The 16,844-nt window shown below is 34.7% G+C and overlaps 1 protein-coding gene and 1 long non-coding RNA gene across 2 annotated transcripts; one reads left to right on the forward strand and one right to left on the reverse strand.

Annotated features, from left to right (window-relative positions):
- Positions 1–9,092: 9,092 nt before the first annotated feature.
- Positions 9,093–10,543, reverse strand: LOC118481921. The gene is made up of 3 exons (XR_004866352.1): positions 10,440–10,543; positions 9,848–9,901; positions 9,093–9,296 (listed from the first exon to the last, which is right to left on the reverse strand). It is a non-coding gene; the product is annotated as an uncharacterized LOC118481921 (long non-coding RNA).
- A 1,536-nt stretch (positions 10,544–12,079) lies between these two features.
- LOC118481918 (protein LIGHT-DEPENDENT SHORT HYPOCOTYLS 4-like) lies at positions 12,080–13,972 on the forward strand. The gene is made up of 2 exons (XM_035977249.1): positions 12,080–12,912; positions 13,752–13,972. The coding sequence occupies exon 1, from the start codon at positions 12,228–12,230 to the stop codon at positions 12,897–12,899; it is 672 nt and encodes a 223-aa protein (XP_035833142.1). The 5' UTR covers positions 12,080–12,227; the 3' UTR covers positions 12,900–12,912; positions 13,752–13,972.
- Positions 13,973–16,844: the final 2,872 nt, after the last annotated feature.

The raw sequence follows: 16,844 nt of genomic DNA on the forward strand, positions 1-16,844 counted from the left end.
TTTTAAGGCTGTGAAGAATTAGAATGATGCATCTTTTGTTCACATGCTAGAGTATTGTGGTCTAAAGCATGCTAGACTAATACTTGTTAATTTATATGCTCGACGGTGATTAAATTAACTTTAAACATTCAAAATATGTGATGACATAAGAACGAATTTTGTGCTAAACAAAACTATAAATATAACTTCATTAAAGTGCAAGCAATGTGGGGGGAGGAACCATTTAAGAAACAAACCCTTTAGGGTATGAAGAAATGGTAGTTGAGAAGTTTTCTCAAACTCGAAATGAAAGAGAGAACCTTTCATCACCCCATTTGGATGTTATCCAATTATTAAATGTGGGGGTGACTTGTATTTGAATGTGGAAATGAGAGTTGAGAAGTTTTCTCAAACTCGAAATGAAAGGGAGAACCTTTCATCACCCCATTTGGATGCTATCCAATTACACTTAAATGTGGGGGTGACTTGCATATATTGCAAACTCATGACCAAGTGGAGTACACAATGGTTATATGGAGTCAATCGAGTAGATTGGACTCGAATGCCAATTGGTTAGATTCAAAATCTAGTAAGATGTCAGTCATGACACACCAAAGGCATGGTGAAAACGTGTCTAGCCATGAATTGAGTTTCATGTCATTCTAAAGACAAGGTACATAACTGGATCCAGGTTGAGATCACGAGTTATAAGTCTTATGAATCGACTAAAAGGAAAAAGTGACTAGCGAGTCAAGAACACGTTAGAACAACTTATCTAAACTGGAAATTATTGTTGTTGACTTAGCGAAGTCAACAAATAATTTTGGATCCAACAACCAGTGGGTTGATAAGAGATCGAGTTGTGGAATGAGACTAAAGCCCATGGAAAATGGACATGATGGAAACCTAACCTAGTTGACTGGAGATCCCAAGATCTAGGTTTAATAGGAAAACTTAATCATGAACCGAAGGGTAGTCACTGTGGGGGCATAGCTAATATATATGTTTATGTATAAGATAGTGTATGTGTTCATATATCCCCCTAAAACTATAAAAGGGTGTTTAAATACGTCCTAGTCCATTCCTATAATATTCAGTGACATTGTTGTGAGGCTAAGCATAATATATGGCTAATTGATTTGTGGAAATCATAGTAAGCCATAATGCTTTTAATGATTCAAAGGAATCACCTATGTGAGAGAGCTATGTGAGAGAGAAGTAGGGTCGCTTCAAATGGCATTGTGGGGTGCGCAATCCTAGAGCTCTCGCAGAACCAGGCAAGTGTTCCAGAACCATAATAGGACACAATAGTAAGGGGATGGCCCGGCTAGGGAAAGTATTATGTGAATGTATATTGTCGTTTACACAAATGGGGGGTTGTTCAAGGACATCACGTTTACAAAACCCTAGTAGACTAAGTATGCTTCACAAAGAAAGGTTCAAAGGCAAAACCTACCTATCCTGCAATACTCGACTGTCGAGGTTTTATTGGGGAATTTTTGGGTGTTTTCATCGATCTCCATTCATGTGGGGGATTGTTGGAAATTTAGTGAAAATGAGTTTTTCACTAAATATTTTGGACATCAATAATATTTATATATGTGTTGTATAAATAATTATTTATGGGTTTGTGTTCAAACTATGTCCAAATAGAGCTAAGATGAATGAGATATCGAAGCTTGAAGTTGTATGTTTGGAACAAACAAAGATGAGGAAAATGGATTGAGATTTGTCACATTGTCCCACATAGGTGGAATGACAAAACTTAAAATGGTATATAAGGAGGAGCACTCCTTGAAGGCAAACACTAGTGGGGACCAAAGGGTGCATCGCACCCGCACATATGCACGCGTGACATGGGCTATAGGCCCAATGTGGTGAACTTTGAACTTCTCACACCGCCTTTGTATTTTTGCCCATGAGCGCGTGGTCAGATACATGGCGGGTCCGCTTATGGCGCACCCTTGGGTGGCGTAGGCGGATGCCTTGGCATGGCGCATGTCGATGCGGCGCGAGCTCCTTAGGCGCATGGAATACGTCATTGGCTATGGCGAAGACTGCAAGTGACGTGCGAGTTTGGATGGCGCATGATCAGGTGGCGTCCCGGTATACGTAGTGGCATCCGTGTGGCGCGCGACTCAGTTAAGTCAGTCAACCCGGTCTTCACTAGTTACTAGAATGTCATGAATTGATATGACGGTTTCTTTTGACCACATCAATTCCATTTTATTGCACATCAATATTGTTTATTACTAGATTGATGATCTTGTTAATTACAATATTAATGGTTAATATGTTTCATCTTTTGTAAGTATGTGTATATATATATATATATATATATATATATATATATATATGAACGTTGGGTTCATATGGGATGAGATATACTAGAGAATCTCAATAACTCAAAAGTGTTAGAAACGAGTTTCTGTCACATTGAGAGGAGAATTCTCAACTTAACAACTTCACATTTTTCTACTAAATTAGAACACCATGTTACCTGATATTCGCTAATTTACACATATTTTAGTCCCCTGTTTTACCCCCATTTTATGCGTTTTCGGCCGTAAAACCGTCATTCGGATACGTAATTATCTACATTTTGGTTTACAGGCCTAAAACAGCATACCAGACGAGATGATACCAAAAACGAGGACTTTCCGGACAAAACGATGAAGCTGCGAAGATTCTGTGAAAAAAAAAGAAGACTGACCTGGGCGTTTGGCACGGTCATGCGGCCATATGCACGACCGTGCATATCCGACAAACCAAGAAGATCCGGCAGTGAACCAGGCGTGCAACTCACCGTGCAAGGCACTGAAGGCAAGCCCGGTAAGGAACGACCGTTCCCGATCAAGAACGATCGTGCGGATCCGAGGTCAAACATAAACCCGGAGAAGAACGACCAAAGAACCGAGCGTGCAACTCAAACCTCGGAAAGGAACGGTCATGCCAAACAAAGAACGACCGTGCGTGACCGATGACTAGTCAACGATCTGTGACGTCATGCAGTATGGTGGCCCACCACCAATAATGCTTAAAGTGCACGGTCGTGCGATCGGAAGAACGGCCGTGCAACTTCGAAAAAGCATTTAAACAGAACAGCACCATTTTAGTAGTAACTCTGGACATTTTGGGAGCTCTGCAGGCGATTTTGAGGCTCCGAAGGCTGCTGCTTTCACTCGGATTCAAGCCACATTGCCCGGTTTTGCTCATTTACTATCCAGATTCTCATTCTTATGCTTGTTTATGGTTTGGTTTCTCAAATCTTTCCATAATTTTGTTATGTTTCAAGCATCTAGACTGATTATTATGTATTAATGTAAGCCTTTGGGCAAAAACACAACAATCCCTTGCTTGATTATAGCTTGTAGTATGTCAATCTATGTTTGTAATGACATTTTGAAGTGTTTTCTATGATTATCTTTGATGATTAGTTTGCAACCTTGTTATTGATATTGATTTCTTGATTATAAGTAATTGTGTTGGATGATTGGTGCTTGGTTAGGTAAGGTAGTTGCAAAATGAAGCTTATTTAATCATGTATTAGTAAACTTTTAATTTGGTTAACTAGTTTAACTTGGTTAAAATGTAGGCACCATGATACTCTAACGGGTTAGTGGTTTAATAAAATGCAATTATTATTAATCAAGAGAGCTTGCCCTCACGGAAGGACTCTAACGGGTTAAATGGTGTTGTTACGAATTCTTGCCATGATTTGTTAGCTTAGTTAGTAGTTTCGGCCAAAATTGCTATCTTGGTGAATTTATGTGCAAGATTTGTAAAATGAACTCGGTTGTGATTTAATCTAGTTTATGCTTGTCTCGGTGGTTACATTGTGTTTATCGGTGTTGCTTTCCTTGATTAAGTGAGGTTAGAAAACTCCTAACGGATGACTAACTTATTTTTAGGAGATTTTCGTAGACATTAATCAATTGCACGTTAAAGAACAATTTTAGGTGGTTAAAGTGTGTTTATCGTTTTAACTTTCCGAATGATTGTCATGTTAGGATTCCCGAAAGGGATACTAATTGTCTCGAAATGGAAAATTGACCGAATGCTTCTAGTGCCAAAACTGACTTAGTTGACATGCTGTGGTTGTGTATTAAGCAAGGCTATTAATATATAATTTACTATGTTTTATAAGTATTTATTTATGCTTATTTTAGTTTGATTAAAACCAAAACAACGTATGTTTTTACCGGTAATTTAATGGCAAAGGTCTAGTATTATTTCTCCGCCCATTTCCGTGGATCGATACTTGGTTCTTACCGATACTTTACTACATATATGACGGGGTACACTTGCCCTTTCGTGTGTGTTTTGATGTAAAAGTAATAATCACTTTTATAAATTTAAAACCAATTCGTGTGTAATTTCATTGTAAAAATATGTGTAGTCGCGCACGTACCATTACCCGTTGCTATCTCAGGCATGAGAGTCATCTCCGACAGTACACATACTGTTCCGGTTGTTGTACCCTGGGAGACAGAACCGTCTGAGAGGAGGCGCGAAATCTGTTTTATGGGAAGCGTGTTGAACACGTGCCTCAACCAAAACCGTCAACGATATTTTGCTTGTCTTGCAGCGGAGTTTCGTACAAGAAGGTGCGGTTGCAGTTCTTCTAAAGACATTGACTTGAATCAACTTTGGTACATTTATATTATATTTATATTCGTTTAATTAGTTTTTGTAACCAGTATTGTACTAGAAGAATTTCCCACAAATAACGAGAGTCTCGTTGTTATTTATTTTATTAATATTTTAATAAAAAGTGAACCTAGTTCCTAGAGTTAGGTTACAATCTCTTTAATGAAAATCAATTACGACCACTTGTTGAGGACGTGTTTTGAACCCTCAACTATAGCATAGAGGCGTATGATACAATAAGCTTGGCTAATGACTAATTGTGGTTCAGTTGGTAATTGATAACTGGTTACATCTATACAAACAATACTCTTTTTTAAAACAAACTTTCACCGAAAGTAATTTCAAAATAAAGTTTAATTATCACACTCAATTTCAAATCGAAACCACGTTTAAAACCTCGACTTTCAAACCAAATCATCAACACTCCTAACCTTAAAATACTTCAATGGCATGAATCACTAAGGCAAAGAAATTTCTGTGGTCCGATTTGATACCTCGGGTAGACATACGAATATAAAAAAAATGCAACATCGATGAAAATATATTCATGTCCATCATTCGGTTATGTTTGTATATGTAACGCCCTGCTTTTCGTGACTTTCCTTAATTAGAAATCTTGTCTTGTATTTCTATTTCTGGAAACTTGTATTCCTTGTAATCGTATTTCGTTGTATCGTTGTAAAATCCGAGACTTTGATCGTAATAAAATTCATTATTTCTTACGAATCATACTTTACTTATTCGTGCATGCTTATACGTTTGAATTCATTATACATGTGATACGTTATTCGTGATTCTTGTAAACGTGTAATAAACTTGCAAATACGTGTCTTACATACTCGACTTATATGCTATTCACTTATGCTTATACATCGTTGAACACCTACAAATACTTATTCGTTGTTTAATATACTTGTTCATATGTTTAAGTTACTTAAAATCACATTATATCACACTTAACACATTAAAACATATCAAATACAAACATAAGGGATTAAAATTGCCAAAAATGAAACTCAAATCCAGAACTTGGACCCGTCGCGCTGCGCGACGGGGATACTCCTCCTCGGTCGCGGCCTGCCACCCCTATGAATCTGCAGAATGTTTGTTAGCTGGTCATGGATTGGTCATTGTTGTGTTTTCTAAGTGTGTTTCTTGCATTTAAGACACACCTAACTAACCCTAAACCTCATCTATAAAACCCACCTCTTCCCCACTCATTTTCCACTTTACAAACACAAATCTCTCACTCAAAACACTTCTAAACAACATCAAATTCTCAGATTATAATCAGAAAGTTCAAGACTTTCTAAGTGAGTTCTAGCTCACGTTTACTTCACTTTTCTACTCATTTCTTTCTTCTTAATGCTTGGATAACCTCTAGGAAGGTTTTCACAAGATTACTTGGGTAATCTAAGGTGAAACCTCACCATATTTGAGGTCCAAAGTGTTATAAACTTTCTGTTTTTATATATCTTCTTGTATGTTCACTTTTACATTGATAACTTGATGGAATTTCATTCCCATCAAGCTCACAATCAAGTCTATGATTGTGGGTTTGTATTAGGGTGATTATCTTCAAATTTATGAGCTCAAATGCTCACTTATTTTCTGTTTAAACTTGGTAATCAAATGATGAAAACAAGCACAAGTCATCATCTTTCATATGATGAACTTGTGACTTGTGAAGTGTGAACAAATGGAAGCTTTGGCTTTCCAAACCAAGTTCCACTCCTTCATTTGAACATTCTTATAACTTGTAGATTAGGTTTACATTATTGTTATTCATGACCCTCCCACCATCTTCATGATGGTGTGTGTAGTGGTGAATCTTATAATGAGGTTTTCTAATCTCCACGCTTGACGTACATGATGCTATATGACAATACTTGATTGGACTTAGTTTTAGGATGTATTATTACTAAATAAACTATATATAATTATATAAAAACATTGCTGATATCAAAGATTTTAGAGTTCTTGTTATGATTCCAATGGGAAATTTGGGACCCATGAAACCACTAATTATGGTGTCATAAACAAACTCTTAGAACTTGGATATTACTTTCATTTATACATACTTTTTGATATTTAAATTCCAAGTCCGAATCCTTCATTCTTAATCCACGAAACTTACATACCTTCGTTTACCCTTGTAGGGTGACTCGGTGTCCCATCCTCAACAATCAACTCTTCACGGAAGTACCAAGTGGAAGCTTGCAAAACCGTGAGTACACTTGATCCATTTTCTTTTTACACACTTTGGGTTGTAACATGTTAACTTACAAAATACACAAACACACACAAACATACTTTATTCTCTCAATCCGTTATACATGCTAATTGTTATGCTTAGGTTCATGCTAGATACATACATGCTTCTTGTCATTAACTTAGCTAGCCCAACTTAACATATATAGCGCTATAGGAGTAGCACGCTGCCCGTCGGGGTATTGTTAAGCTTATTATACATAAACGGTCTCGTCACTTTTGTGGCAAGGGATGCACATAATTCTCGTGGACACTCGGGTTTGACACTTAGTATTGCATGCTAGATAACCTTATATACAATTATCATGTGGATTCGAGTAATTCTTTTTATACTTATGCTATGTATTTACAAACTTGTGTACTCGCCAATGCTTTTGCGTTAAACCATTATTTTTAACATGTTACAGGTTGATGATGATGCTCATGATGAATCTAGTAGGACGACTTAGAAACACGCTCAAAATACTAGATTTGCTTATTTTGTTATATTATCGTTGTTGTATTTTGCCATTTCAGTGTTGTACTTGTATTTCTTTCGTTGTATTTGACAATTTATGATTACGAATGAAATCGGTTTTGAAATTAATTATTGTCACATAATGTTATGAAGTCTTTGAGCAATCTCATTCGACTCACTCCGATGTTTCCGCCATAGGTTGGGGTGTGACAGTATATTTAAAGAAATTTGTAATATATATAGAGAGAGGAAAAGAGTGAATAATCTGCAACTTGTGTCACACTCTGATCCGCGACGGATATGGTATAGGGAATGATTGATTATTCATATCTTATGACATTATTATAAGTATTTAAAACAACCATATTAAAAATGTCACACGTGATCATATAAATTTCCAACAAAAATCCAAGTAAAATAATCTATAACATTAATCCGTTTTATTACTAAGGTACATCCTATGTGTCTTCACTTCGAATCCTTAAACTTATGTACTTGTATCATGCGTAAAAAGCTTTTGGGTCAATAATAAGTTTGTGAATTATGTGGAAGGTTTCTAGACACGTGTCACGCTAGGATTCGATCTGAAATATCGGGGTATTTTTAGGTCACCATATTAGCTAAAATTATAATTCAAAACTACCATGTTTCTTTCAACTCTACAAGTTCATATACTTATTATCATCAAGTTAACATAAACTTTCAACTATCATGAGCTAATTCATCATTTTGACCAAATAATCATAGTACTATCTAAACATCTCATTTAGTCAAATACTTCACAAAATCACCAAGTATGATTATCATAAGCATCTATACAACATCAATTCACATTAAATCATATTCAAATCAAATTTCAAATTTTTCTTGAATATGAACCCTAAATCCTAATCCCTAAATTGAGATGATTAGATCATTTTTGACACTAGTTTAATGTATTTAAACTTGAATTCAATCATTTAACACATCCAACTTAGTCAATTGGGGTTGATTAATCAAAACCCACCAAGAACTTCAACCAAGAAGGTTCAAAAGGTGAATCAAATACTTACATGATGCTTAGGAGGTGAGAAACACTCCTAAAATCATAGATTATTCATGCAAATCTCAATTCTTCTTTTTTCCTTCCTCCTCTTGATTCGTCCAAGAGAAAACTCATACACAAGTGTGTGTGAGTTTCGTGGTTTTTCACCCACCTCACACCATAGATTATTCATGCAAATCTCCATTCTTCTCTTCTCCTTCCTCCTCTTGATTCGTCCAAGAGCAAACTAACACACAAGTGTGTGTGAGTGTTGTGGTTTTTCACCCACCTCCTGACCCTTTTTTTGTTGTAAAAACCCATTTACACCTTAACCCCTCGTAGTTTCATCTTTTTATAAATTGGCACTAAACCTAAGTTTAGTTTCTTATATTTATCACACCAAATAAATATTATGGCTCCAAATTTAGCCCCTTGAGTTTAGCTAGTTACTTATATTTAGCTTTAACCCACTTACCTCTTTGTAGTTAACTAATCATATGACTAAGTTAGTTAACTTAGCTACATTTGTGTCATACATAAAAATGTACCACTTAGTACTTAATAAAATTGGGTTCTGGGTCGTTACAGAGTATGACCGACCTGATCTAATTTAAGCCTCGGTAGCCGAGCCTTTTGTCACGCCCACTTTTTTCAGATTCGAAAATACAAATATTGACATACTATTTTTAACAAAATTGAGCATGACCCGTTCGTACTATAAGCAATTCCCTGTTTTTTTTTAACAATAATCATTCAATACTAATTCTAAGACATGTTTCAAAAGACATAAAAGTTGAAACAATTACATTATGAAAGTGTTTTGACCCATTTACAAAAGACGACTTTAACCGGAAGCGCATAGAGGGCGATGTAGTGTGTTCGGTCCGAGCTCGCATCATCAAGAGTGGGATTTACCTATCACACATAACACAAATATTCATTAGCATAAATTCTCAAAACAAATTTTAAGTCTTCCATATGCTTATCCTTATTCTACCCATTAGTGAAATTTAACATTCATTTTCTCTTTTAACCAACATCCTTATTATAATCATTCTTCCCATTCTAGCATAAATTCCTTTATGCTCTTTTACCCTTACACTTCGGAACATTCAACATGTAAGCTTTTCGACTCATCCATACATGATCAATAAATACCATACACTTTCTACACATTTTCGCCATTTTTACCCGTTTCTACTAGTTCTTACTTAAACATTACAACATCATACTTTCCAACATTTCGACCCACTAGAAGCGGGTTAAAACACATCCATTATCTTTGCATTTCCTATCCATTTCCAATTCTCAACTTAACACAATTCTACCATGAACAATAATAATAATAATAATAATAATAATAATAATAATAATAATAATAATAATAATTCTACACTAGGACTCAAATATCAAGATTTGCATTCATAAATCTACATATAGAGAGAATGAAGTTCATATGAACTTACCTTTACTTTGCGACACTTGCGATCCGGATTGGCTCGTACCTTCTTCCTTCACTCCTACAAGTTACATATTCAACATTCTTTTAATCTCACGCTTTTTATTTCATATTTACATTTACCTAGTGAGTTACTAACTCATCATTTCTCCATTCCAATTCATTTTTCATCATATGCATATGAAATTACATAATAGACAATACTCAAGCATTTCATCAAACACATAGTGTGCATAACATTAATAAACCATAATGTACAAGTATCATATCCACATCTTCACTAGTTCATATCAAGATCATCCAATTCATCAAATTTTCATACAACATCATTCATAACCAAATTTCATCCAACAAATACTCATAGTAAGTAACTTCATACATGATTATGACACCAATTTGCACATAATTCATCTTTACACTACACAACGGCTCTAGCTTAAGTGGGTTTCCACTTTTAATCATCAATTCATCCAAATTTCAAGCATAAATCACGTTCTATGCTAAGATCCTAACTCAAAATTACCACAATCTTCATATGAACTCATGATTGGGTCAAAACTCACTTCCTACAAATCACCAAATCAGAAATTTCGACTTACCACTTGAAAGGAAAGCTTAGATTATCTCAATTCAGGCTCATGCACAAGTAAATTCTTGATTATCTTTTTCAATTTTTGTCCAAATCAGATTTCTAAGGGTTTCCGCCCCCCCCCCCCCCCTTTCCTTTGCTTTGGGTCGTTCCACGCAACACAGGTGTCTGTGTTTGTGATTTTTTTTGTTTTATTAATTTACTTTCTAAATGTTCAAGTTTGGTCCCTCCACTTTATATGATTATTCATAATTAGATATCATTCATTCTTTTGTCAATATTTCACATATATTTCAACTAAGTTATGTCTCTATTAGTTATTTTGCATAGTTAAACTTTTGAGGTGTTACACCATTCTTTATCATTAAAGTATCACGATTAAAATATTATACTATGACATACGAAATTTGGGGTGTTACACCTTTTATAAGCTTTATTTTCTAAAAGCGTCCATTCACTTTTTATTTTATGTTATCATTTATTTTAATCATAATGTTTGTCGGGTTAACCTTTACCACTAATAGTATTTTATCCGCTCATTCCTAGTTAATTTGGTTTAATAACCAAATCTGTTTTCGGGATGTTACACTAGAGAGGAAATTTGGTAGAAATTCGATGGATGATGAGTGAGTATGCTTAGACAATTTAGTGTTGTTTTGAGTTTTTAGAAAGAGAGAGAATACTGTTTTTTTTTCGGTGACAAATTATTAGATGTTAATGGCATTTAGTTTTGCCTTCATTACCCTATTAATACAAGCCAAAAGGGTTAGGGTCTAGAAGCTATTTGAGTGCGCGAAACATTTCTGCAGGAAATTCCAAAGCGTAGTTCACTTTCTCTTGAGCACAAAACTTTTGTTTGGGACCTTCGTTTGGTCCTAAAGGACCTTCGCTTGGACCTTCGTTTGAATCAACAGACCTTCGCTTGGACCTTTGTTTGAACTCATGGACCTACACTAAGGTTGACTCACGTTTAGAGATTGACCTTCATTTAAAGATTCACCTTTGTTAAAGGTTGACCTTCGGTTGGGAAAGTCATCTTCCTTTGGAAATATGATATATCGATTTGATGATTATTTTTGGTACATTAAAACAATAAATAACAAGGAATAAATAACTAGAAATCACAAGTAATAATAAAGAAATTCTAATTCTCATTTATTACGGTTTGAGTTTGGGTTACAACGGATCGGGTTTTATAAACGTAACTTTTACATTTAGACGTGTTTATTTAACCATACAACTTACTTATTTTTGCCTTCGTTTCAGTGCCAATGTTTCACGTGACAAATACTAATATATATGTGATCGAAACCGAACCTTACATATTTTCTATTGCATCTATACACCCAGCGCAACGCGCATGGCACACCCACTAATTTGTAATATATTATATATAAAAGTGGATTCTCATAACTTTATCAATAATATTATTCAATCTTTCATTCTATACACTTTTCTCTCAAATCTCAAATAATAAAAAAAAAAAGGTTGAAACAATTTGTATTTCCAGTGAAATGCAAGTAAGAAAACCATGCAAAAATCCCCCTCAAAACATTAAAAAATAATTAAAAAATAATAAAAAAAAATCGGTGGATCCTACAAGAATAATAACTTTCTCGAGTCGTAGCCTTGCCGATTAGGAGGAGCCTTCATTCATATTTCTTTTCTATATTACGTCCCATCACCTCTCTCCCTCTCTCTCTCTCTCTCTCTCTCTCTCTCTACACCACCACCCTTCTCCTTTTCACAACCCATCAATCAATCAACCCAAAAACAGAAACTCTCAATCTTCCCCCTTATGGATCCACCTTCCGGATCCGCAGAACCACCCGCCCCACCCGGCCCATCACAACCCACCACCACCACCATAACAACAAACCAACGGTCTCAAACTACCACCACACAACCACTCAGCAGATACGAGTCACAAAAACGGCGTGACTGGAACACGTTCTTGCAGTACCTTAAAAACCACAAACCACCGTTAACGTTGTCAAGGTGCAGTGGGGCACACGTCATCGAGTTTTTAAAGTACCTTGACCAGTTCGGGAAAACTAAGGTTCATGTTTCTGGGTGTGCTTATTTTGGTCACCCTAACCCTCCTGCCCCGTGTGCCTGCCCGTTGAGACAAGCGTGGGGCAGCCTTGATGCTCTCATCGGACGGCTTCGGGCAGCGTACGAGGAGAACGGCGGGCAGCCCGAGTCAAACCCGTTTGGTGCTAGAGCTGTGAGGATATATTTAAGGGAGGTTAAAGATAGTCAAGCAAAGGCTAGAGGTGTTCCGTATGAAAAGAAGAAAAGGAAAAGAGCTGCTGCTGGTGGTAGTGGTAGTGGTGGTGGCAGTTCGTCCGGTGCCGCCGTGAGGGTGGAGGATGATGATGGTGGTGGTGGTGGTGGTGATGGGGAGGGTGATGGTGGTGGCATTATTTCTAGCAGTGAGGTTGTTGTTCCTGTTACTTCCACAGTATAGTATTATTATTATTGTAAGTTTTATAATATTGTTTAGATGAATTATTTGTAGAAAAACGTCGAATCATTATTAAATTGAAACTTTATATTATTTTAAGATATAGGACATGTTGATTATATAATTGAAGTTTTTAAATTCCACAATTTGCTTCAAAGGTGTTCAACTTTTTTTTTCTTTGAAAACACCACCAATTGATCTTCTCATAAGTTATTGTGAAAGTATGGTAATTTACAAAAATTATATCCTTTAGAATAAGGATGGTAATTTCCGGTTAAACAAATGGTTTTTATAATTAATTCTTAGTTTTTGTTTCATACTTGACTGATTATAAAACCGGTTTCATTAAGTGTCAAGTTCAATTCGCTGATTCGTCTGTAGGTATATCAGTCTATGATCTTAGACGGTTAATATTTACCTGTTTGGATTCACATCACCTGAGATCCCAAACACATTTATAGTTTAAGCTATTTGTAATCTTTTGTTAATATTTTAGAGCATATCAATATTTGTAATCTTTTGTTAATATTTGTTCGAATTGTTATGCTGAAAGCTTGTCAAGAAATACTAGAATGATAAAAACAAACCCTAGATCTATATAACAACTTTCTAAAATAGAAACAAGTTGAGAATAACAAAATACTCAACCAGTTATTGTGACGTGGTTGAGAAACACCAGATGATATATATGTAGGTGTTTGACAAGATCTTCGAAGATGAATCATAGATATTTTCTAGGGTTTATGAAAGATTTGGACAAAGGAAAAAATTGAAATGCCTCCAAAGTTACCGTTCAAAAAAAAAAAAAGAGATGACTGACTGTATGTATATTTATACTTGCATTTTCTCTTTCAGGCCTTGAACTTCTAAACTGTATGTATCTGGCCCTCCTAAAATCCAACTATTATTCTTCACGTCTACAGTTCTACTGGTACACCTTTGACCCTCGTAATTTCTTGTAAGACCCATACTTATAATATTTAAAATTTCTGTACACGGTACATAAGATTAACCAAGTTACATGTTTCACAAAAGAAAGTTATTAATGGTTTGATTTACATATTACTAATTACTAATCGTCATTTTGAAATCCCAAGAAAATAGATAAACAAAAGTCGGGATTAGTAAATGCTCAGAATGTTCGGTTCTCATCATAGCTTGATCTTCCATCCGTTGCCTCCTTTTATGTTTACCTACCATAAACTTTCATTAAACAATTAGTAAAATGAATGGATCAGACGAAAAACGACAAAGAAAACATTTTTTGCGAGACTAGATTGCCCCGCACGTAGCGGGGGGACTTAACCCTCTCCCTCGCGTGGCGCAGGGAAGGGTCTTTTGACCAGAATCGTTGACCAATTCCCTCCCCACGTGGTGGGGGGAAGCCAATTTTTCAGCAGGTTGCCAGCAACCTGTAGTTTTCATACTTGGCCAAAAAAAAAAATTCAATTTTCACTTGTTTTTACCTAACTTGGCCCAAACTCAAGTTGTCGTACTTAGGACTTTTCCTTTCAAGCTTTAAACCCGAAATTCACAATCCAGACCTGGTTTCTTTAGTTTCCAGTTCATTCATTCGGTTTGGCGTTTTACCCAAACCGGCCCTTTAAGAGGCACCGAGCATTCTAGGTCAATACCTTCATATTCCTTATTATCTTTCCCATTTTCCCAACCACAACCACGATTGTTGTTCGTAATAATGGACAATACCTTAGCTTCTACGACCCCGTGGGTCGTTTATACTTTGGTTTTACATGCCCAATACATTGTTTGTGGCCCTATAGACCGCAAACAACCCGTTTAGTTCGCCATTCATAGTCTTCTTAAAGATCATGAATGATGACTAACACTTATTTAATTCTCACCATGGCCCATGACCTAGGTTGTTCTCGTTAGGCAACACCTTCGCTTTTATGGCCCCGTGGGTCATTTATACTTCGGTTTTACATGCCCTTTATACAGTTTTACTTAAAACTCACTATCACACGACCCAAAGGTTCTTTCGTTATACTTTTTGATAGCGTTCTACTTAATATCGTTTTAACTTATTAAATCGTAACAAATGTAGCTATATACTTTAGAGTTTTCCCTTTGGGCGAGCTTCCCATCCATCTTGGCTTCCCGAAGCCTCACTTGAGTTGCCTATAGTTTTAACCCAGGTGACTCATTAGCATACATAATCATTCATGCCCTTTTCAATCAAGGGCCACTAGTAATCATTCATGGCACTTTTACCAAAGTTTCAAGGTTTAACAACAATCAAAACTCATGTATGTATTTTATGATTTTATCAAACACTTAATGAGCATTACTTTTAATTCTGATCCAAGATGTCTAATTACTAACAATTTACCATGCATCCATTAGTCATTACATTTCAATTATTCAACTTTATTCAATCATCATAATTCATGTTATATGACCAAACATCTACAATTCAACCAAAGAAAGCTCAAGTCTTATAATCATGTCAAAATCCACTTTAACTCTCATACGCGATTCAACCTAGAACAACCATATATATAATTTCTATGCATATATATATATTCATTTGATATCATGATTACAAACTAATAGCATACACCCATAAGACCATACTATCAATAAACCATTCAAGATTAGCACATTCAAGTTCCTTCTCATTCTAAACTTTACCAAATTTTAAATTGCCACTTACCTTATGATTATCTAGCATAGATGATTAATAATCAAGATTCGGGATGGTAATGGGTCGGGTTTGGTACGAGTTTAGGTAATTCCAACCCCTAACCCGATTAGATATGCTTGTCCCAAACCCGTCCCAAAATCCATCGGGTTTCTAGCGGGTAAATACCCATTGGGTATCGGGTATACCCGTGGGTTTCGAGTAACCCATTAATTTTAAAAAAGTTTATCATACTACATCAACCATAATAAATAATGATAATAATAATAACTAAAATAATATAAAGACCTTTGTCTACCTTAATTAATAATTCTACTTATACATAATTTCATCAAAAGAAATTGATATACCATGATGCTTAAGTTACTAAATTATACTATATGATATATAGATAAAAATATATAAATTAATTTATCTCTTGAATATACCGATTTTACATATTAAAGATCAAGATTATATTCAACTCTATAACATACGATAAAGGGTCATTATATTTTTTTTTAATATGTGTATTTAATATGAATATCCTTTAAAATCAAAAGCCTTTTAATCGTTAGTTTATTATTTTCTATAACAAAACTATTATTTTTTATTCATATTAATATCTCCGATTTAATTATTTATGCATTATTATATTTACTTTATTTGATAATATAACACCTCATTAAGATTAATCACATATATTTCTAAAACCAAATGATTTAAAATATTAATTATTGATAAAGTAACAAATCTACTAATAAAAAAGTCTCCTTAATGCCACATGTCACGTGTCACTCTAATTTAATTTTTAATAAACATCAAATCTTATTTAACTTTTAATATAAGATCCCAATTATTGTCATGTGTCACTCCCTCCTTCAACCTTACAATTTAGATTTACATTTTATTTAAAAATATTTTTTAATCCTCATCCTTACTAATATATTAAATTTAATTTAAATATGTTAATAACCATATTAGAATACACTATTTAATTAGTTTTATAGATAAATACAATGTATTTTATTAAATATTATCGTAAAATAAAAAAGACAATAATTAGATCATTTTTACTAAACCATCCTTATATTAATACTAATCGGAAAAACGCAATAATTAGATTATACCGTTATTACATTTTTTTTTAACTATGTGATCAGGATTATATAGAAGTATGATTTACAATTTTTTTTATTTTATGTATGTAATATACGGGTTTGTAACACTTATAAATTAAAATATTATTTAATCTAAGTTTTCTTTATATTTAATCCGTGTAATATAAGGGTTTATAAACTAGTATA

This window comes from Helianthus annuus, chromosome 1 (genome assembly GCF_002127325.2).
Source record: "Helianthus annuus cultivar XRQ/B chromosome 1, HanXRQr2.0-SUNRISE, whole genome shotgun sequence".
Lineage (NCBI taxonomy): Eukaryota > Viridiplantae > Streptophyta > Magnoliopsida > Asterales > Asteraceae > Helianthus > Helianthus annuus.

What these genes read in the sequence shown, in the direction of transcription:
- LOC118481918 (XM_035977249.1), top strand. Translation starts at nt 12,228, where the DNA reads ATGGATCCACCTTCCGGATCCGCAGAACCACCCGCCCCACCCGGCCCA.